The 22,478-nt window shown below is 37.4% G+C and overlaps 1 protein-coding gene across 5 annotated transcripts in view; it reads right to left on the reverse strand.

Annotated features, from left to right (window-relative positions):
• Positions 1–22,478, reverse strand: part of POLA1 (DNA polymerase alpha 1, catalytic subunit) — a 382,299-nt gene that overhangs the window by 199,647 nt on the left and 160,174 nt on the right. For all 5 annotated transcript variants that reach the window (XM_087938181.1, XM_087938180.1, XM_087938182.1 and 2 more), the window contains exons 29-32: positions 9,316–9,521; positions 5,813–5,945; positions 4,479–4,610; positions 3,905–4,079 (exon numbers count right to left, since the gene is read on the reverse strand). In XM_087938181.1, coding sequence (XP_087794307.1) covers positions 3,905–4,079; positions 4,479–4,610; positions 5,813–5,945; positions 9,316–9,521 — 646 coding nt within the window. The remainder of the gene's footprint in view (positions 1–3,904; positions 4,080–4,478; positions 4,611–5,812; positions 5,946–9,315; positions 9,522–22,478) is intronic.

Consider the following 22,478-nt stretch of genomic DNA (forward strand, 5'->3'; position numbering starts at 1 on the left):
AAAGTGGTAATCTGGGGCCAAGTTACTTTCTAGAAGAAAGTTTTATGTTTTTATGTCTATGTCTTATGTGTGTGTGTTTAATTAAGAATTAAATAATAAAACCTCAGAGGAAGACTAGATGAGAATAATTATAAACAAGCCAGAGGAAAATATAAAGTTGATGACTGGATAGCAGATAAATCAGAAAGGAAATATGATTGAATAATGATTAAAGAGAAACAATGTGGAATTTGGTAAAGGGAATTTACGTGTTTATATGGAAATGGGATAAATTATAAGTACGTGATATAAAGCAATATGTTACCTGCCTTGTAAGGATCTACAATGGAAAGAGGTTTTATGTTTTTAATGTTTAATGATGTTTTGTTTTGTTTGTTTGTTTGTAAAATCAATAAAACTTGTTTAAAATAATAATAACAATAATTTGGCTCTTCATTTTAGCCACCTTGGTAGGATAGAAGGATGAGCCTGGTGAGTTTTGAACTGCCAAATTGCAGGTAGCCAGCAGTTGGCAGAAGTAGCCTGCAGTAATGCACTCTAACCACTGTGCCACTGCAGCTCATGACCATTTTTCACACCACTGCATCAGTAATGGTCGTGTGTGTAGAGCTGCAGAAAACCTCAGCTCCAATCAATAACTCTGAAACAGACATGTTCTCAAAGTATCCTTTTATTAGAGTAGTAAACTGGCACATCTGGGAAATCCCAAATCTGAAAGTTCCGGGTTTCCCTCCAATAAGTAAAAAAATTACAAATCCACCCCCTGCCCCCTCATTGTATCACATACCCCAATCACCATCCATCCCAACTTGAGACATCCCCTCTATTTTGTCCGATCAGAGGCAAAAAAACTTTAGACCACTGCTACACAACAGTAAAAGATGCTTATAGGTCTTTACCATGAGCAGCTGTGGGACACTCTGATCATTGCATGATTCACCTTGTACCTGCCTACAGACAAAGACTTAAAACCACGAAACTAACAATTAAATCAGTGAGGACTTGGACTGATGAGGCAAAGCTGAAACTTCAGGCTTGCCTGAATTGCACTGCCTGGAATGTTTTTGAAGATACCTCTGCAAACCTAGATGAGCTCACAGATACTGTAACATCATATGTCAGCTTCTGCGAAGATTTATGTGTACCAACAAGGAATCTGCTAATATATAGTAACACTAAACCTTGGTTCACAGCTAAACTTAAGGCAGCTACGTCATTCCAAAGAGGAAGCTTACAAAAAAGGCAATAGAATGCTGTACAATCAGGCCAGAAACGTATTAACAAGAGAGATCAGAGCAGCAAAAAGAAGTTACTCTGAAAAGTTAAGGAATCAATTCTCAACAAATGAACCAGAAAACATGTGGAAAACTCTTAAAAACATCACTGGCTTCAGCAAACCTCCTTCCCAGGCAGAAGGAAATCAACAACTAACAGATGACCTGAATGTGTTTTACTGCAGGTTTGAAAAGAAACTACAGCCACCTATCTCCACAACCCACATCTCAAACACACCAACAACAGCCAAGCCTCTTACAACTGGTCCCAATCCATTGGGTTCACAATCTCTGGTGATCACAGAAAAAGAAGTGCAAGATCTATTTTACAGACAAAAGCCAGGAAAAGCACCAGGGCCAGACAAAATAACTTCTTCTTGCTTAAAAGTCTGTGCTGACCACTTGGCCCCCATTTTCACCTGAATCTTCAATAAATCACTAGAGATGTACTATGTTCCTTCTTGCTTCAAACGCTCTACTATTATCCCAGTGCCAAAGAAGCCTTCCATCAAAGAACTGAATGACTACAGACCCGTTGCTCTAACATCTGTAGTTATGAAAATCTTTGAAAGGCTTGTGCTGTCCACCTGAAAACCATCACGATCCGCTGTTAGATCCCATGCAGTTTGCATACCAAGCAAATAGACAAATGCTGCTGCTAATATGACTCTACACTACATCCTACAAGGATCCTCTTTGTAGACTTCAGTTCAGCATTCAATACCATCATTCCAGATATTCTTCTAACTAAATTAAACCAGCTAGCGGTATCTGAACACACTTGTAAGTGGATCATAAGCTTCCTAACAGACAGGAAGCAGCAGGTGAAGCTAGTCAGAATCACATCTGATACCTGTACAATTACCACAGCCCACCCCCCCAGGCTGTGTGCTTTCTCCACTTATCTTCTCCCTATATACCAATGACTTTATCTCAAATGATCCACCTGTTAAAATACTGAAGTTTGCAGGTGATTGGTCTCATTTGAGACAACAATGAATCTGCACATAGACAGGAGGTTGTACAACTTGCCTCGTGGTGTAACCGGAACAATCTGGAACTAAACACACTCAAAACCGTAGAAATGGTGGTAGACTTTAGGAGAAACCCTCCCATAAATTACCACCTCTTACAATGCTAGACAACAGAGTGTCAACAATAGAGACCTTCAAAATTTCTAGGTTCTATCATATCACAAGACCTAAACTGGACACCTAACATCAAAAATGTCATCAAAAAAGCACAACAAAGAATGTTCTTTCTGTGCCAATTCACAAAGCCAAACTGCCCAAGGACCTGCTTATACAGTTCTACAGAGGAATTATTGAATCTGTCATCTGCACATCTATAACTGTCTGGTTTGGTTCTGCAACCCAACAAAACAGACAAAGATTTCAGAGAGTAACCTCTGACTGTAGAAAAAACAATTACTACCAACCTGCCTTTAATCGAGGATCTGTATACTGCATGAGTCAAAAAAAGGGCTGTGAAAATATTTACAGACACCTCACATCCTGGACATAAAATGTTTCAACTCCTACCCTCAAAACGACATTATAGAGCACTGCACACCAAAACAACTTGACAAGGACAGTTTTTTCGCGAATGCCATCACTCCCTCAACACTGTCCAACTATTTACAAAGTCTGCATTACTATTACTATTAATCTTCTCATCACTCCTTATCACCCATCCCCTCCCACTTGTGACTGTATGACTGTAATTTTGTCGCTTGTATCCTTACGATTTATATTGACTGTTTCCTAGTATGATTTGATTGCTTATTGTACCCTATGACTATTAAGTGCTGTACCTTATGATTCTTGACTCTTGATGAATGTATCTTTTATGTACACTGGAACATTTGCACCAAGACAAATTTCTTGTGTGTCCAATCACACTTGGCCAATAAAGAAGTCTATCTATTGTCGATCTATCTAACCATTCCTTAGCCAAGAGCAGAAATAACATGACCTTGACTTTAAAAAAGAATACTATTATGTCTAACCACATACGCTCCACAAAATTCCCCCCTCCCATTTTTCCAGGCTCAAGAATGAAGCTAATATGGCTTCCAAAACTGTCAGAAGTGACTTACATACAGATACCTGACAACAAGTTCACATTTATGATGATTGCAGTATCTTGGGGTCATATGATCCCCTTTTGCAAGCTTCTGACAAGCAAAATGAATGGAAAATCTATATTCTATTTAGCAGCCATGTTATTAACTTAACTGCAATGATTCACTTAACAAATGTGGCAAGAAAAGTCATAAAATGGGACAAACCTTACTTAACAAATTTCTCACTTAGCAATATATATCTTGGTTCAATTGTGGCTGTAAATTGAGGACTACCTGTGCTATGAGCTTGTTGAGGTAATCTTCAATTCAACATCTCATAAACATCTGTCTCACTAGGCCAGATGATTTTAGTCATTCATTAGTCATCTCATATATATATTTTCCTGTATAAATGTAACCAGCAATCTTTATTTCTTTATCTCTTCCAAAAATAGCCTTAATAGCATGGAAGGCATATTCTCATAACATATACGAATTCTCACATTTTTGTTCACCAATCAATGTTAAGAATAAGTACTAGAAAAATAAACACTGCTATACTTACCAAGCCATGCTGCAATAAGAACGGAATCAATTCCATCTATGGGTTCACAGATACGAGCTACCACTGGATGAATTTGTTGCGACAAGTAATACTGAACATCAATAGTAAGATTTGCTTGTTTCTTCAGTTGTTCCGGAGCATATGCTCTCTGGCTGGCACTCAGATTTGACCCATCCTTCATCAAAAGAATGAATTTGTTGACACAAGTTGTATTCTTCCCCACCCTCGCCCTTTTTGGTCAGTCTTGACTTCTGGTAAGTGCTTGGACAAATCCATACAGTTTTCTTGCAACATTTTTGGAAATGGTTTGCAATTGCCTTTCTTCTAGGGCTAAGAGAGAGGGACTGCCACAAAGCTAGCTGGGCTGGCAGGATTAGAACCCAATCTCCTGGTTTCTAGTCCACCACCTTTAACTGTTGCATCAACTGGCTCTCTGATCCAGTCTGTCCTTTATTTACAAAGTATATAAAAAGGAGTGTAATATTTATTTACCATTAATGTACTATATGGATTAGTTTTGTTTTTGTTTCCAAGTGGGAAAAAGATACTTTTAAAATAACAAGAATGCTTTTACCTGACAGATAACATATGACACTGTGTCCCCAGCTTTCAGCTTTCTACCTTCTTGAGAATTCATCCACAAGGCAACATGCACATGAGGCAAGCTTTTCTTGTCTGGGTAATCTTGGGGATCTTTTGTTAATGCCTACAGGTCAAAGGAAGGTGGCTACTGAATTATATGTGCCATACATAACATTGTAACATTAAGTGATCCTTTAAAATCTAGTCATAATCACTATTTCACTATTCCTTTCTGACTGCCACTCTAGGAAATGTTCTTAGGTGAACATCAGAAAAATTTATTGATTGTCTTATTTATGTTTGCTACCCATCTAACTGTGAGGTGACTCTGAGTGGCTTACAACATCAAAATAAAACCATAAATATATTTACAATTCAAATAATTGCCACGAAGTCAAGGGATAAATTTGCTTTAATTTTTTTTTGTACTGCTCAGAATTCCTTTAGATACATAGACTGCTATGTATATGTGTTCGATTGATTTTAGAATATTTGCAGGTTGACTTTAGGGGAATAAATACTACAAAGCAACCAAAGCAATTGAACATTTTTCAAAAGTAACATTAAAATTTCATATTAACATAGCTTGTTTTCTCTCCAACAAATAGTTTGGGATTCCTAACCATGATGTAGTGGACGTTCACTCGTATATATACAATATACATGGGAAGGACAGCATTATTATTCTATTATAGTCAGTAGCAATGTCAGATTGAAAAAAAAAAGCAGGATTCTCTCTTCTGTAAAATCTTCATTCTTACCTTTGTCCTATCTACTATCATGATTTACTCAACCTTTCTGCTGTAAGAGACATTTACACTTAGAGTAAGCTGAGAAGAAAATCATGATTGTCAAAATGAACTAACATGATACTTATTCTTTCCCCTTTCTAGAAAAACACTGCTTTCATTTATGCAATGCACCCGAGACATATTCTGGACATGTCCAGAAATATATTGTCAGTGTGCTGAAATATGAGTTTATAAGCAGCAACAATACACAGGCTGAGAAATATAGATTAAATGAGAAAATTTTAGAGATATTATATAAAATAATACAGAAAAAAACAGACTTTGTCTGGATTACTCAAAGTTCTAAATAAATTTAATTCTGCATAGCCCAGAGAAATCCTGTTTTATTATTTCTCCTCTAAGACATGCATTTTTACATGCTCATGCCAGAATGATAAAATATTAATAGATTTCTGAATCATGTGGCTTTAGTATGAAGATAACTGCTATCAACATAAGAAATGTACACCAATGGAGAGTTCCATGGATATATTCAAACTGATTCATGTGTAATATCAACAACAATATTAATCACCTTATTGATTTCATATTGTTTTACGGGAATAAGGTTATTTGTGACATTTTCTCCGATTTCTATTAACCTTCTTTGGATGTTTTCTACAATTACATCTCGAGATTGGTCAGAAAGGATCTGGCCAATTATATAGCTGTAAAAAAAGACATAAGATATGACACATTAAGATAATAAACCTTTAGAAAATTCACAGCATATTCATAAATCCCATTAAGTTGTTCAGAAAGTTTTGTGGAAATCTCTTCACAAAAATTATTGGCTGCTATTAATACTGGCATGGAGTGTAGGCTAATAGCCAAAACACTCTGGCCACATCTCTTCTAACATTTATGTTACATCTGACTGTATTAATCAATTGACCATTCCATCAATTTAATTCACATTAAATATTTGCCACTTATAGTTGCATATTTATTAAAATATATCATAAAATATTTTAAATTATTCAGTGAATAAAGAAAGCTAACTAACCTCATCTAATTGTAGAAAAACAAAATAAAATAGATATGCAAATCAGTAAAGATGTGCATTTTACTCTGTTCTTGTCCAACTCGTTAAAAATTATATTCTCGACTTCCTGTTTTGAGCTTCCCCAAAGACGGACCGCTGACCGCGATCATGCGTGGCTTTGGTTCATGCTTCAGCGTCAGAGAGCCCCAATCCTTTGGATTTAGGGCAGAAGCTACCTTGTAGGGGTGGCGGAGGAAGGGGAGACCGTCAGCTGAGTAGAGGGGAGTCGCAAATCCCCTCCCCGGTTTGGCAATTGCTCCCTCCCAAAGACGCCTGAAGTGGTGGTCTAAAATGGCCACCTTGAAGGGGAAGATTAGATTGGAATAAGATTGTGCAGGAGAGAGAGAAAGAAGCGAACAGCAGGAGGAACAGGACAATATAATCAAATGGAAGATATCCCCAGGATTAACATTTCAAAGAATCTTTAAGAAAGGATCTAAGCGGTGAAGAGAAAGAGAGGAAAAAAAAGGTGTGAATTGCTTTTGATAGCATCGGGACTTGGAAACCGCAAAAGGTAGAAGCTGGAGGAGGAACTATATAATCAACTTGGATAAGTATACTTTGATTTTATATTGGCACTAATACAGCTTAACTATAGACTGTTAAAGAGGAAATTTAATATCAACTGGATTTGATCATTTTCTTGTTGGAAAATTGTGGTTTAAAAAGCTCTGTATAATAGAGAAGAAAAAAGAAACGAGGGGGTGAAGACTTAGCACAATAACTGAGTGCCATTTCAGTTAAACTCAATTTGTTTTTCTTTTAAAAAACTCTTGTTTCTTGAAATTGCATGGAAATTGATACAATAAAGCAAGAACTTTGCAAAAATTGAAACATTGTAACAAAGAAAGAATTAGGAAGATTCTGCCTTTGGATTAGTTGCTGATTCTGACATGAATTTGGCACTGGATTAGCGGAGACTTAAAAACTTGAGAGGAAGAAAAGTTGACTGTTGGAAATAAACTTTAAAGATACTATTTGGATTAAATTGTGAATCAGAAAGTTGTAAAATGGCAATTTCTCTTCTGGCATTAAAAATGGAACTCAGAAAAATGAAAGAAACACTACAAGAATCAGGTGAATCGCTGGGTTTTTCTTTAAAATTTATTGAGAATGCGGCAGCAGAATATGAACAACAAAGACAAAAGGCAGAAGAAGAGGTGGAGCAAATCATAGAAGAGACCACCTTTAGTGATCATCGAGAACCAAGAACTCCTGAAAGGAAGAAGAAAAGAGTTGGAAATAAATACAGGAGATTTAAGAAATTAAATAGAAAGGGAAATAACCGAAAAATTAAAAAAGGGAAAAAGAGTCAGCAGAAATTCAAAGGGCGAAAGGAAGCTATAAATAGAGAGGGATAAAAACTGGAGTGAAAGAACAAAGGAGAAAAGACAGGGGGAAACAGGGACAAGACAGGGACAAGAAACAGGATTTGGAAACAAAGAAATGTGGGAATTGTAAAAAATGGGGAAATCCTTAATTGGACACAGAAATAATGGGTGATTATTATATAGAAAGGGGATTCTGCAAGGTATTGAGGGGTAATAAAAATAAATTTATAGTTACGAAATAGGGACATATAGACTGACAAGATGGAAAAACAGAATTGTTATTTTTTGGAAAATGGAATCTAATGCTCTTCCTCTTTATGTAGAGATAATTGTAACAAATAATGGAATAAGTATATTAGATATATTGAAATATTTTTAAGATTGGAATGTTGGCTTTTTTGGTTTAAATATGAATGGAATAATTAATGGAATATGTGTGTTAAATATATGGAAATAAATGAAATTATGTAGGAGGAGAGCTGAAATAGAATTAACTTTAGGGCTTAGGATTGTTTTACTGTTTAAATGAGTAGATTAATATGTCCTTTTGGGGGGGGGGAATTTAATGAAATTTAAAAAGAGAAAAATCATGCAGAATCTGATTTATATATGCTATGTAGTTTTAAAGGGATTATTAAGTTTAATGTTTCAGGTAAATGTTTCAACGAGATGTAAAAGGGGTGAAAATAAATGAATTTATAACTTAGAGGTGGCGCACTTATATTGAGATTTCAGGGGGGAAACCAATTTATAGAAGTGTCTTTTTTAAATTAGAATTGAAGATATAATATACAAATGTGACAGTTAAAAGTACTAAAGTATAATGATTATGAAGTTATCATAAGTGAATTAAATAATGAGATAAATATTTGGAATAATACAATAAAATAGAAAATGTATAAAGATAAGGAAGATAATGTGTTAAGATAAGGAATTGGATATAAAAATTGAATACGTAACCATGGTCATATTTGTATGTATATGTGAAACCTGTAATCATGCTGTTCACTAAAAAGAGATGTTAAAATATGGAAAACTGAATAAAACTTGTTTTTAAAAAAATACATTCTCATTCTCTACTACATTAAGCTTTTACACATAGCTACTCCAATGAACACTTGCAGTGAAGCTTTTCTTAATTCCTTACAAAATTCAGTAGTTTTGAACACAAGAATTATTTGTCAATATTACTATTTCAACAAAATACATATCTGCCATTTCCCAGCTCTACTTCATTGCCTTTTCTGCTGCTGCTTCTGTACAAAAATGGAACTCTGCTTAAATTACTGGGAGTCACTTTCAATTCAGACTTTTTTCAACCTTTTTTGCTCTCTAGCATAATTACTGATTTGGAGGCATAACTTCCAGAAACAAATGGCTTTCTATGTGGATTTTTTTTAACTTGAGAAATTCCAGTCAGAGGCAACCTCTGCCCTATAGCAGAGGCCAGTTTACTAATACTTGCCAACGGGCTTTCATATAGATTTATTGAAGGGCTTTTTAAAATATTTCTAATTAGAAATGCTATAAAGTATTGAACAGTTGAATGGTTATAGTACACTTAGAAACACAGATTAATATAGCAATATTTAAAATGTTGTATATACAAAAATACTGTTAAATCTTTCAGAGAAAGAGTAGAACGCATAAAGTGCTACTTACTTTCCAGTCTCTTTTGCAAGATCACACCAATCCCTTCTCACGATGTCCAATCCTTTAAGTTCTTGCTTAGTAATGTATTTTCCATCACCTGCTGGTTCCACAACCAAAGCAGCGTATTTCTTCTTTTTTAACAGCAAAAGCGACTTAAAAACTCCATCAATATCTATCTCCAGTAACTTGTACAGTTTATTTATTTCACTTTTAATCTGCAAATATACCACCAATTAATTTTTAAAAATACTCTTGCTTAATATTTAATGTTTAAACACTCATGAGCTAAAAAATTAGGAAGCAGAAAAAAATACAACATATGCAAACATAGTCTATCCACACCACAGAATAGATAAAAAGCACAGCGAAGGTCAAAACATACTACTGTATACAAATATTGTATTCTACTTAGATATGGTATGTTGACAGAACAAAGAAAAAAGCATGTCAGAAATTTGACACAAAATTTCAAAGAAATATCAGTGCAACAATGAAAAGAACAGTTGAGCAAATCCTCAATTTACAACCATTTGTTTAGCAACCACTTGAAGTTACAATAGCACTGAAAAAAGGGAGTTATGACCAGTAATTTTATTTAAGACTGTTGGTTCCAATTATGACAGTAAATTAGAAATTATCTGCGTAATTTACACCAAGCTATGGTTTGAGAGAAGAGGTACAAAATGTTTTATAGACAGTATATAACTTCCTTTTTTTAATAAAGAAATGGAGATAGAAAGAAGGGGGGGCAAGAAAGAAAAAATATATATCTGGAAAAGAACTAGTCATAGTAGACCACTATATATATCTTGGCCAACGGATTTCAATGGAAGATGATGCAAAAAAATAAATTGAATGGTGTGTTAAATGAGGTTGGCAGGCATTTGGCAAACTAAGCATAATTTTCAAGAACAACCTCCTCGTTTGCCTGAAAAGTTTTTGATCAGTGTGTGCTACCTGCTCTAACATATGCCAGTGAAACATGGATACTAATCTCACAATTGATAGAAAAGCTACAAGTGGTGCAAAGAGCCATGGAAAGATATATGCTCAGTATTCCAAGACAAGGTAGAAAGACCTGCACATGGATTACAGAACAAACAAAAATATACAGTATCATCAAGAGAATAAAAGAATTGAAATGGAAATGGCCTGGTCACATAGCAAGAACTGATGGCAAGTGGACCAAGACAATCATAGAATGGATCCCACTTGATAAAAAGTGGCCACAAAAGAGTCCTAAAACAAGATGGATTAACGACATTAGCAAATATTGTGGGCCCAATTGGCAAAAGAAAGCTCAGGACAATATTGGTTGGAAACATGCAGAAGAGGTCTTCATCCTGCAGTGGGCAGACAATGATTAAAATGATAACGATGATACAACTCTATTATAGCCAAATAGACAGATCATATGGCAATAATTGCTGTAAAAGCCATGAGAGAATAGGAATATTCCATCATATGTGATGAACACCATTCAGAGAATCAGAGGGACCAAGTCTGAAATGAAATCAATTTTTAAAATTAGGCAAAATTCTAGTATTCTTTATTGATAATGGAATTATCAATAAAATGCCATATCTTATTAAGACATACGTTATTTAGCATCTGCCTTACTTAGTAACTGTTCACAGTTATGACTTAGCAACCACTTCACTTAATGAAGTTGTTACCAATTCTAATAAATAAATGCTATCTGTATATGCTTATAGCTATAAAGACAAACATTGCATAATACTGGAAAAAATAACACTACCAGCTATATCAGATTAGGAACTTAAACTTGGAGAATATGCAGCAATTGCAAAACTAACAAAAGTGAGAAAATCTAGTGGGGAATTATGGCTGGATGATGTCTCCAAAGAGTAATGCTGCCCCAAAGCAGAGGGTGGAGCTTCCCCATGCACCCCGCACCCACAGCCAGGCCATCCATGCCTTGACAACTGTCTCACCCGCGGTGACAGCTCCAGCAGCCCCACCCAACAGGACTCTGCCTGGCTGCTGGTCCACTTCTTTTACTTGCTCACTATAGCAACAGAGCAGGCAAGCCAAGAGACGGTGGGACAGATGGGCAGCCGGCTGTGGGAGGCTCATCTTTGCATCTCTTGGCTTGCCTGCGGCCCGCCAACTTTCTGCCTTCCTGTGCCACATCGGGATCACCTGTATTCCCCCCACACACACACACACACCTCTGAATCCATCTGCTGCCAGTGCCCTCACAGGAAGATGAGTCTCCCGCGGCCGCCCGGCTGCTCCAACCTGACTTTTGGCTTTCTCATGGCCTGTGCTGCATGATTGCTTCCTTCCTCCATCTACTGCTGGTCCTGCTGCATAAAGACGAACTTCCTGTGGCTGCCCGGCTGCCCCAGCCTATCGACTCTTGGCTTTCCTGTGTCCCATGCGGCGCATCCAGATCATGTGCCTCCTCCCCCTGCTGCTTGGACAGGTAATCAACTAACCTGTTCTGCGCAAGCTGTTGATGCTGCCAGACATCATTGGCCCCCACGCCCTTGATGCCTCCATTGCTGGTCATTCCTTCCCTCCTGATGACAATTTTAACTAGGGCTTCTTTGGTGGGTAGAGCTTATAGTAGGAGCACACTTTAAAATCAGGCTATGATTTATTTTTGGGATATGTCTTATTTTTTGGGAAAACGTGGTAGCAACCTATATACTTGGCCAGTTAGCAATAAAGCCAGGAAACAGGGCCCTTGACATATTCAGCACCTCAGACTTGGGAATGTAGCCAGGTTTTCAGGGCCTTATGAAAGGCCAAAGGGGTTGGGGCTATTCTAATCTCCAAAGGGAGGATATTCTGTAGAGCAGGGACCGCTGCAGAAAAAGCCCATATTCTAGTCCCCATCAACTGACACTCTGGCTGAAGGGATCTGCAGTATGCCCATTCTGCCTGATTGAGATGGCTGGGTATAGAATCTCGGGGAAAGGCAATCCCTCAGGTAACATGGTTTTTAACCTACTCCCTTTTGTTAGTTTTTATTTCCTTTGTAAAACTTTTAATAAAATTTATATAAATTTAAATAAATTTAAGCAAAATGCTTAATTTTTGAAATAATATATCTTTAAATACATTAAATTATTATCAGCAAGGCAAATATAAAAATTTAGAGTATGATTTCTCAAGTTTACATCAATAATACTAAAAACTATTTGAAGTACAAAGAAAGGGGAAGTCAGAAATTAGATATTTAATGATATTATTTTTAAGGGAATTTTGTTTTGCTTTTCCTTTTGATATGTTTCTTTTTAACTTTTAATAGTAATAATGTAGTAAAGATTTTGGCGCTAAGTTAAACTTATAGTTTTTTTACATTATGAAAACAGTTCATAGACATGGTTTACCTTTACATGTTAAATTGATGATCTATCCATTATAAATATGACCTTTTTTTAAAAAAAAATACATATTTTAAAAAATAAAAATAGTGGAAAAAGATGGCTTTCATGCCTCTACACTTATGTGCCAAATTTGCTAATATTTAGCTGTTGATTATTTATTTTTTTTTGACAGCATACCTCAGGACCAAGCCAAGAACAAAACAGACAATCCAGCCAAAGTTCAGTCCTTTATGTGCTCAGTCTTGCCAAGCTAAACCTCAACTATTTTGATCCTAACGGAAATACCCTGGGAGATTTTAGGGAGTGGCTCTCCTTTCTTCCTTTGTCTCCAATCCAGTTTTGGGCTATATTGTCTCTTGACTTAAACTGCCCCCCTCCAGTTCCTTTTTCCTGGAAAACTGCTGCTCCACTGTAGTTCATCACACCATGTCCCCCTTTGTAGACACAATCTATCTTTAGTTTTTCTAACTTTTTTCTCATTGAAGCAGGTTGTATATTGTTAAATATCTTGATTGTCTTAAGAGGAAATTGGTTTTGTGAACAATTACATAATATAACAATATTGAAATAGCATAAGAAGTAATGTATTGAAACAAAAAGAAAGGAAATTTTCCAATAGCCTTTTCCATATTATATACAAACCTGAAAAATGCATCGAAAATACAGCAAAATTGGAATTACTTCCTTCCTTTCCCAAGGACAAAACAGGATATTTATTTGTAACTCTGGTTCTATCTATACATTCAGAAATATAAAGGATATGTCTGAGCAGCACCTCATTCAAGGAATTTCCAGTGTTGAAGATTTTTTGGAAGAAGCATATATTTATTTTGCATATCCTTCCTTCCCTTCATTTTTTAAATAATTGCAGAAGCTACAAGAACCCATAAAATCCACAAACATAGTCACAGAATAGATAGGTAGCTCATTGCACACATGGCTGCTTAAAGAGCCACCATTACAGAAAATCAACCTTCTTTCTTCATGGTCTCTGTATCACACATTTGGTTGACTAGCAAGCTTACCAGATGGAAGTGGGAATTTCAAACTGATACAACTGGGAAGAGGGAATCATTGACTAATCTAAAATGAATCAGCTCTTAAATGAACATCCAAGAATACTGCTTTATAAAAGTAGATGGCAAGATCCTAAACAAATCTTCCAGAGAAACACTGATTCAGAGGGAAGCTTGTTCACCAGATGTTACTGCTTACAAGGCACTGACAGAATGCCTTGAAAGAAACTAAAACTCTTTTCTAAGAATAACAAAGACATACTGGGAAAGCTGCCAAAGCATTGTCTATTCAAAGAATGCAGGAATGCTTAATGGATATCTTTGGATTGAGAAAAAAAAACAGATAAAACAAGCCCTAGGAAGAACTGATAAATTTGACCAAAGAACAAACAGAATAGCATCAGTCCACAGGGAATAAAAAACCTCAGCCTTTCTTAATAACAACTAAGGTTATAATTTTCAAAAATCACCAAATAAACATGTATACTAGTCATAGATTCAAATAGTTTGCTATTAATTAGCTGAGAACAACAACAAATTCACTATAGAAATAGTGGAGAAAGTAGAGGAAACTGATTGAAGGAAACAGTATAAAATTCACTGCAACTGTAGATTCTAGGTTTCTGGATTTGAATCAAACCTTAAAATCTGGACCCACAAAAAACAAAATCAGATGTCTACTTCATTATGTAAAGAGTGTCATATGTTTTAAAGATCCACAACTTTCAGAACCGGGGGAAATGCAGTTGGTCAACTTGGAGGGCTTCTATGGAATTGTAATGTATACTCAATCAGCTGTAAGTCCAACTATCTGCTATTAGCAATACATCAAGAGATGGGTTGAATGTGCAATGTCACAACCTAGAAAAAATATTCTCAACAACACAGAGAACATATGTTTAGTAGGGATGATGATATGAAGCATTAAGAATTAAAAGATTCTTGAGACAGATATGTTTCCTGCTTCTCCCAACAACTCTGTAAAGTTTTTACTATAGAAATAATGGCTTAAGTTCCTTAATGAGTGATAAAGCATCTTGGATATCATGTTCCAAGGCCAAATCATCTTGAGAAAAAGAGTCTGCTCTAATGGCTAAGAGCACAGTGATAGGTAGATGCAATGCAAAAATAGGTTCAGCCATGGGTCTAGTGAACTTCTGAGGACAAGAAGATTACAGCTGGTTTCCTTATCTTTATTTTTGGGTCAAATCTCCTCTCTGTCAAATACTGAACAAGTGCCCTGATGTTTAGTCAATTAGAATTGGAAGATAAACACATGCAGCAAGAATAGTAGTTTATAGGACAATTGACACTGACTTTGGTACTAAGACGTCAGAAACAATCAGATAAGCACAGTTGCCAGTTGTTATAAGTAATGCCATGGAGGGAGAGCAATTATTGCCAGAGGGAATATTTCCAAAATTAAGCCCCTGAGTCACGGTAAATAATTAGATGAATCAATAATGTATTTTTCCCTTGATCAAGCCATGTATTGAAAATAGCAACAATAACGGGAAATTGCCATGAGATTTAGTATACTTCCAAAATGATACCTGCCATAAATCCATTGTGAGCAGAAACACTAATTGTTAGTCTTTTTCTCCTTAATCTTCTTTTTATTTAGGATTCAATGAATAATTAACTATAAAGAAGTACATGCAAATTCTGACATAGCGATTACTAATACTCTTAGCTGGTAAGTCATATAGTGAATGGATTGGAATTTTCCCAAACAAGTCTGAGTGTACATGTACATTATTCATCATTCATATATATAGCATATGGTCCAGGATGAAAAATTGCAGGATTTGAATGAAGAGATAGCCCCCTATTATCCTCCCAGAGCTATATGACCATGTAAATTGAATAAAATTTGCCCTTCATACTTTTCTGGATGGTGTTAACTTCAGACACATATTTCAATTTGTTGAAACTTCACTATTGTTTCCTAAAATATGACTTTGTTTTCACTCAAAGCATACTCTTCATGTAATTTGGTATATTTTGTAAAGAGACATTCAATTACCAGTTAAAATGTGGATAATACTTCTTCCAGCTTTTTGTTTTGGTACTTGAAGCATGTTAAATTATATTTTATTCTTTTAAATATGATGTCAACTGTCCAATTAGCAAACCCAAAACAAGAAACACTTTCAGGAGAATTATATTCCCAAAAGTAAAACTTTATTGTATACACCATGTTGGTACTGAAGAAATGAAACCAGCTCTGGTTTCCTGTGGAAATGCTTGCTCGGTTAAACAATACTTTCTTCTTCTCCCCACCCCGGTTGACCATTGTCCAATTATGAGACTGTCTTTTGATATGAGAACGGTCAGCTCTCATGATCTCTTTTGAACTTGTCTCTTCTTTTTATTTCTCTTTCCCATGTACGTTATAGTTAATCCTCTGATATATGCCTTTCCTGTACCCCATACGTTTTGTAATGAAGTTTCTTTTTTTGTTTTCTTTAAAGAAAAAGTCCAGTTCTCTTTCCATAAATTGAATAAATTCCTTATCTTTCAGGATTCATTCATTGTCCATCTTGACTTCTTTTTCTGTCTCTTCCATGTAACTTTTATCGAATTGTGATCTGCCCATGTACTTGTTTCATTGTTTATTTCTTGTATGGTAGATATTAATTCTGCTGATGCCCATATCATATCAATTCTAGACCAAGACATATATATCTTTGAATAAAATGTATATTGGTTTTTCTCAGTATGTGTTTCTTGCCAAGCATCCTGTATGTCTAATTCTTCCGCCATTTTAAAAAAGTTTTTTGTTAGTGTTTTTCTAGTTTTTTTTATTTACTTTTCTACTTTTATAGTCCAATTCTGCATCTACTATTGCATTAAAGTCTCCTAGCTCTCACGATCTGTACATACATTCTCCACATTACATCTCCCTCTCCCCAGTTCATTGGCAAATTGAAAAACTAGGTTTGAAAGAAGCAAAGCAGTTCAATCTTGACATGCAGACTTCCTTAAAAAAAAGAACCCATAAAAATATTAAACACAGATTGATTATTTTTGTTTAGGTGGTATTAGCCTTCACTAATCTCTTTGGTCGCTTGGGTATTTTGCATAGAACCTTTCTACTAACTTGTCTGTACTAACATTTTGGGCACCTACCTACTCCGCATCACCTTTCCACTGCACTAAATATTGTAATTTCCCCTTAGAGTATCTTGAGCCAAGAATCCTCTATCTTAGTGGTTCCCCCCCCCCCGCCCCAAATCATCACAGGTGGTGTCAGCTTGTCCTTGACTGGCCTTAGTTTGGAGCCTTAGAAGGACTTCAATAAGCTGCAGAGGAACACTGGGTGGAGTTGTCTGAGTAACTTAGGCAATTGTAACTCCACAGTAATTGGGTTTATGATTCGAACAATTGGGAACAGACCTATGTACTTAGGACTGTGGTAATATATTTTATTCTGTGGGTCCTTGTATAGCTTTGCATAGATCTAGGGACTAAAAAATGCCTCTGGTGGGGGGGGCATTTCCGCCTGCTATGGGTGTTTTTGTCCTGTTAGGACCTGCGAAGCTTAGAGGACCAGATATGTCGGTGAAAGGTCATAGTATATAGCTGAGCCATTCCCATGGGAATTTCCGCAGATGTATATTCTCATCCTGTTTGTTCTCATCCTATATATCCTGTGGAAATAACATCCTGTTGAGGTCACTTGTTTTCTGTATATGCATTTTGTTCTCAATAAAAGCTGGTACCTGGGTCTACTCAGGGCTGGCATCTGCTCAGACGTTTTCCCTGCGTCTCATTTCAAATGTCAGTCCACCACAAGTGGTGACCCCGACGTGATAGTTTGGAAGATTATACGTTTCGACGTGATAGCTTTGAAAAGCTATACGTTTCCCGCATCCTATACTCATCGTCGCGGACGTCGACTGGGCCCTCATCTTCTTCGCTGGACGGAGATAGATTCTTTTCGTAAGTATGGGAGGAGATTTCTCGAAGGCTCAGACAGGGCACATTAGGGAAATGAGAGAAATCACTGGGAATAGGTTTAAGTTTGGAGTTCATAGTAGAGGACATGCAGTAGGAAAGAAAGAAATTGAGGACTTATTACAGTATGTTTGGAAACATATTCCGTGTTATCCAGAGGGAGGTAGTATTAAAGTAGAGTGCTGGAGAAAGATAGGGAAATTTTTGCACGAGGAGCCTCGTGCCCCTTCTTCAATTTTGTTAACCTGGAGGGTGGTTATGGATGCATTAGCTACTCATGAACAACCGCTCCTAGCACCCCCTGAAGAAGGTTTGCCGCCTTACCATGCGGTACGTATATTGCCACCGACAACACCTCCAGATAAATCCAGAGGACTGTCAGGCACTGAAAATACTTTGTCAGAAGAGAAGAGTTTGCCTTTAAGAGTTCAAGCAGATGCAGTTACTGCAGCTATTCAGGAAGCAACAAATAGAGGGGAATTATCAGGAGATGATTTGGTAGAATTTGGAGTGGAGATTCAACTTAATCCAGTAGAAACTGGTGTGGACGTTGCTTTAAATCAACAGAGAGATAGAATGCCTGAGGAGGGGTTCGTTCTTCTCCCACAGTTAAATTTACAAGCCGTGGGGGCTCTCCCTGACGGCGAAGGTGGTGAGAAGACCTTTACTAACATCAAACAAGGGAACAATGAACCCTATGAAAATTTCATTAGTAGATTGAAAGTGGCTATTGAAAGGCAAATTGACAATCAATTTGCCCGGAATGAATTGCTTTTGAAGTTAGCAGTAGATCAGGCTAATGTAGATCGCAAAAAGATCCTTAATCCACTTATTGCGAGTGGAAAGCGAGAGATCACAGATTTGATAAACGCATGTAGAAAGGTGGGGAGTCAGACTTTTAACATGGAGACTTTAGCTCTGGCTCTCCAGGCAGGAAATAATAAAGAAACTTTTTTCAATTGTGGGAAGCCTGGACATTTTAAAGCGCAATGTTGGGCTCCTGGAGGGGATCAAAGTCAGCAAAAAAAGAGATCAATGGGACAGAGTGTGACCTAAATCAGTATATCAGATGCTCCTAAAGTTTTTACTGATGGAGAAAATTTTTTGTGTTTGGTGCTTGTGTTTGGAAAGATAAATCTGGAATTTGGCATACAAAAGTGACATCAGAGCAGAAGTCTGCCCAGCAGGCAGAACTTGCTGCTGTAGTTTTGGCTTTTCAAAACTTTCAAAATCAGGATTTTAATCTAATAGTGGATTCTTTGTACGTATATAACTTGTTACCCTTTGTAGCAGGTTCTTATTTGTCTCCTGGAATATCACCTAATATTCTACGTTTGCTTTTGTTGTTGCAAGGATGTTTGGAGCAGCGTGTGAATGTGTGTTTTGTTGTCCATATTCGTAGCCATAGTAATTTACCTGGAATTTTATCACAAGGCAATGCCAAAGCTGACAGTGCTGTAACTTCAGTTCTCACTGTCCAGCCATGGGACAGCCATAGTTATTTTCATCAAAATGCTAAAGCATTGGCACATCAATTCAAGCTTACTGCTGCAGAAGCTGCTGCCATAATTCAGCAATGTCCAACTTGTTCAAAACAGGGCACGGCTATTCCTATGGGAGTCAACCCCAGGGGGTTGAAACCTTCAATGATTTGGCAAATGGATGTTACTCAGTATCCATCATTTGCACCTTGGAAGTATATACATGTGACTGTGGATACTTATTCAGGATTCCTAATGGCTACTCCTCAAAGAGGTGAAGCGGTTAAACATGTCATCAATCATTGCATTAAGACATTTTCAGTTGCTGGTACGCCTCAAACTTTAAAAACAGACAATGGTGCAGCTTATCGGAGCACAGTCTTTGATCAGTTTTGCAAACAGTGGTCTGTGGAACATAAATTTGGAATTCCATACAATTCCACAGGACAGGCTATTGTGGAGCGTTATAATGGCACGCTCAAGAACATGTTAGCTAAATTAAATAAAAAAGGAGGGAAGCTCCTGGGGCTTCCGGCAATTCAAGATCAATTAAATCTAGCCTTGTATACTTTAAATTTTTTAAATTTGTCTGGTAACCCCCCTGCGAGTGCGGCCAGCAGGCATTTTTCTTCTCCTTCTACAGATGCAGTGAGGCCTCGAGTGTTGGTGCGATTCCTTCGGGATCCGGCATGGGTTCCCGCTGAGCTGATTACGTGGGGACGTGGTTATGCAGCAGTAGAACATCTTGGTCAAATTCGTTGGGTTCCTGGTCGATGTATTCGGCCTGATCATTCACAGGCGCCTTCGCAGGTGCCAGTGAGGGAGGTTCCTGATTCTCAGGATGGCATTTCTGTGGTTCCTGATTCCGTACCTGTGGTTCCTGATTCTCTTGATGCCGGCAGTCCAGGCGTGGCGCTGTGAAGGCTGGGAAAAGATGACTGCTTATCTGAGGTTATCAACTTGTATGCAGCAGGTTCCTTTGGGGAATCAGACTAAATTAATCTGCAAACAGCGGCATCCTTTGATTTTTCCAGCATATTGGTCCTGGCATAAGGGTCAAGACATTCTTTACTCGGGACCTGATAAGGATATTATATCTTCAGCCTGTGCTACAACTCTGATCCTGTTTAATGTTTCTGTTTCAGACTATGGACAATATAGATGTCAATTGGAGTTACCTAAGTTACCTTACACAGACTCTCTATCCCACCTTTGGGAATAGCTATGAACTATAGAGATATTCATATTTTAAATAATTTCACTGTTGCTATGTTTAATAATACTGTTAAGAGCATTAAGATGTTAAATGAAGAAGTGTCTGAAATTCGCCAAATTACTTTACAAAATCGTTATGCTTTAGACATAATGTTAGCTGCCAAAGGAGGAGTTTGTGCCTTAATTCATTCACATTGTTGTATTTTTATACATAATTATGAGCCTAACATTACAAAAACTGTTCATGATATGGAAGACCGCATAGCTGAACACGAAGCAGGAAAAGATGGCTTTGATAAGTCACCTTGGGCTTTGCTATGGGATTGGCTTCCTGACAGCTCATGGTTACGTTCATTGCTTCAATTAGTTGTGACAATTGTTATTATACTTATTATGTTATGTTGCTGTATTCAATGTATTCCTAATCTATTTCAAATATGTACCTCAGTTTTTCAACGTATGGGACCAAGTCGCGAAAGTCGCGAAGGAACTGTGTATTATGCCACTAAAACACCCCCTATCTTTGAATAAATAAAAAAGGAGGGAATGTGGTAATATATTTTATTCTGTGGGTCCTTGTATAGCTTTGCATAGATCTAGGGACTAAAAAATGCCTCTGGTGGGGGGGGGCATTTCCGCCTGCTATGGGTGTTTTTGTCCTGTTAGGACCTGCGAAGCTTAGAGGACCAGATATGTCGGTGAAAGGTCATAGTATATAGCTGAGCCATTCCCATGGGAATTTCCGCAGATGTATATTCTCATCCTGTTTGTTCTCATCCTATATATCCTGTGGAAATAACATCCTGTTGAGGTCACTTGTTTTCTGTATATGCATTTTGTTCTCAATAAAAGCTGGTACCTGGGTCTACTCAGGGCTGGCATCTGCTCAGACGTTTTCCCTGCGTCTCATTTCAAATGTCAGTCCACCACAAGGACCCAATTTCTTGCAAGGTTGGTTCAGGTTTAAGTACTTCATAGACAAGTAAACTCTCTCCAAAATTCTGAACTTCTTCTGAGGGGCTGTACTCCTCCAGTGCCAGTTGTTGTTTTCCCAGTCAACCGCTGGGTTCTTTTTCGGCCATGTCAACTCCAATAACCCATCTGTTTTGTAGCTTTATTTGTCTTGATTGGCTGGCAACATTGTGTTTCCTGTACTGGAGGCTTTTAGTGCGGCTTGGCTCCGAGTTAAAAAAAGGTACAAAACAGGCAGAAGATATTAGAAACACCAATCAAGCAGAACACAGCAAACTCCAAGACCAATAAACACAGACCAAGACTCCCAACCAATCAGGATGAAGATAAAACCATTCTGGCACAGCAGATGGCTAGCACCAAATTTAAAACAGAAATGGCTGTGTAAGTCTGACTCACAGACGAACACAATACAGAAGCCTGATGATGGCAGATGAGATTCTGCCGAAACGTTGCTACAACTTTAAAAGCACAATGACGTGGCAAAATACCTGAACAAATCTGAATACCATACACACACACAAACACACAGACACAGACACACACACATATATTTATACACTGCTCAAAAAAATTAAAGGGAACACAGAAATAAGACATCCTAGATCTGAATGAATGAAATATTCTTATTAAATACTTTGTTCATTACATAGTTGAATGTGCTGACAACAAAATCACACAAAAATTAGCAATGGAAATCAAATTTAGCAACCCATGGAGGTCTGGATTTGGAGTTACTCTCAAAATTAAAGTGGAAAAAAACACTACACGCTGATCCAACTTTGATGTAATGTCCTTAAAACAAGTCAAAATGAGGCTCAGTAGTGTGTGTGGCCTCCACGTGCCTGTATGACCTCCCTACAATGCCTGGGCATGCTCCTGATGAGGTGGCGGATGGTCTCCTGAGGGATCTCCTCCCACACCTAGACTAAAGCATCCCCCAACTCCTGGACAGTCTGTGATACAACGTGGCATTGGTGGATGGAGCGAGACATGATGTCCCAGATGTGCTCAATTGGATTCAGGTCTGGGGAATGGGCTGGCCAGTCTATAGCATCAATGCCTTCATCTTGCAGGAACTGCTGACACACTCCAGCCACATGAGGTCTAGCATTGTCTTGCATTAGGAAAAACCCAGGGCCAACTGCGCCAGCATAGGGTCTCACAAG

Source organism: Pseudonaja textilis, chromosome 8 (assembly GCF_049901715.1).
Source record: "Pseudonaja textilis isolate UNSWEBS1 chromosome 8, rPseTex1.2, whole genome shotgun sequence".
Lineage (NCBI taxonomy): Eukaryota > Metazoa > Chordata > Lepidosauria > Squamata > Elapidae > Pseudonaja > Pseudonaja textilis.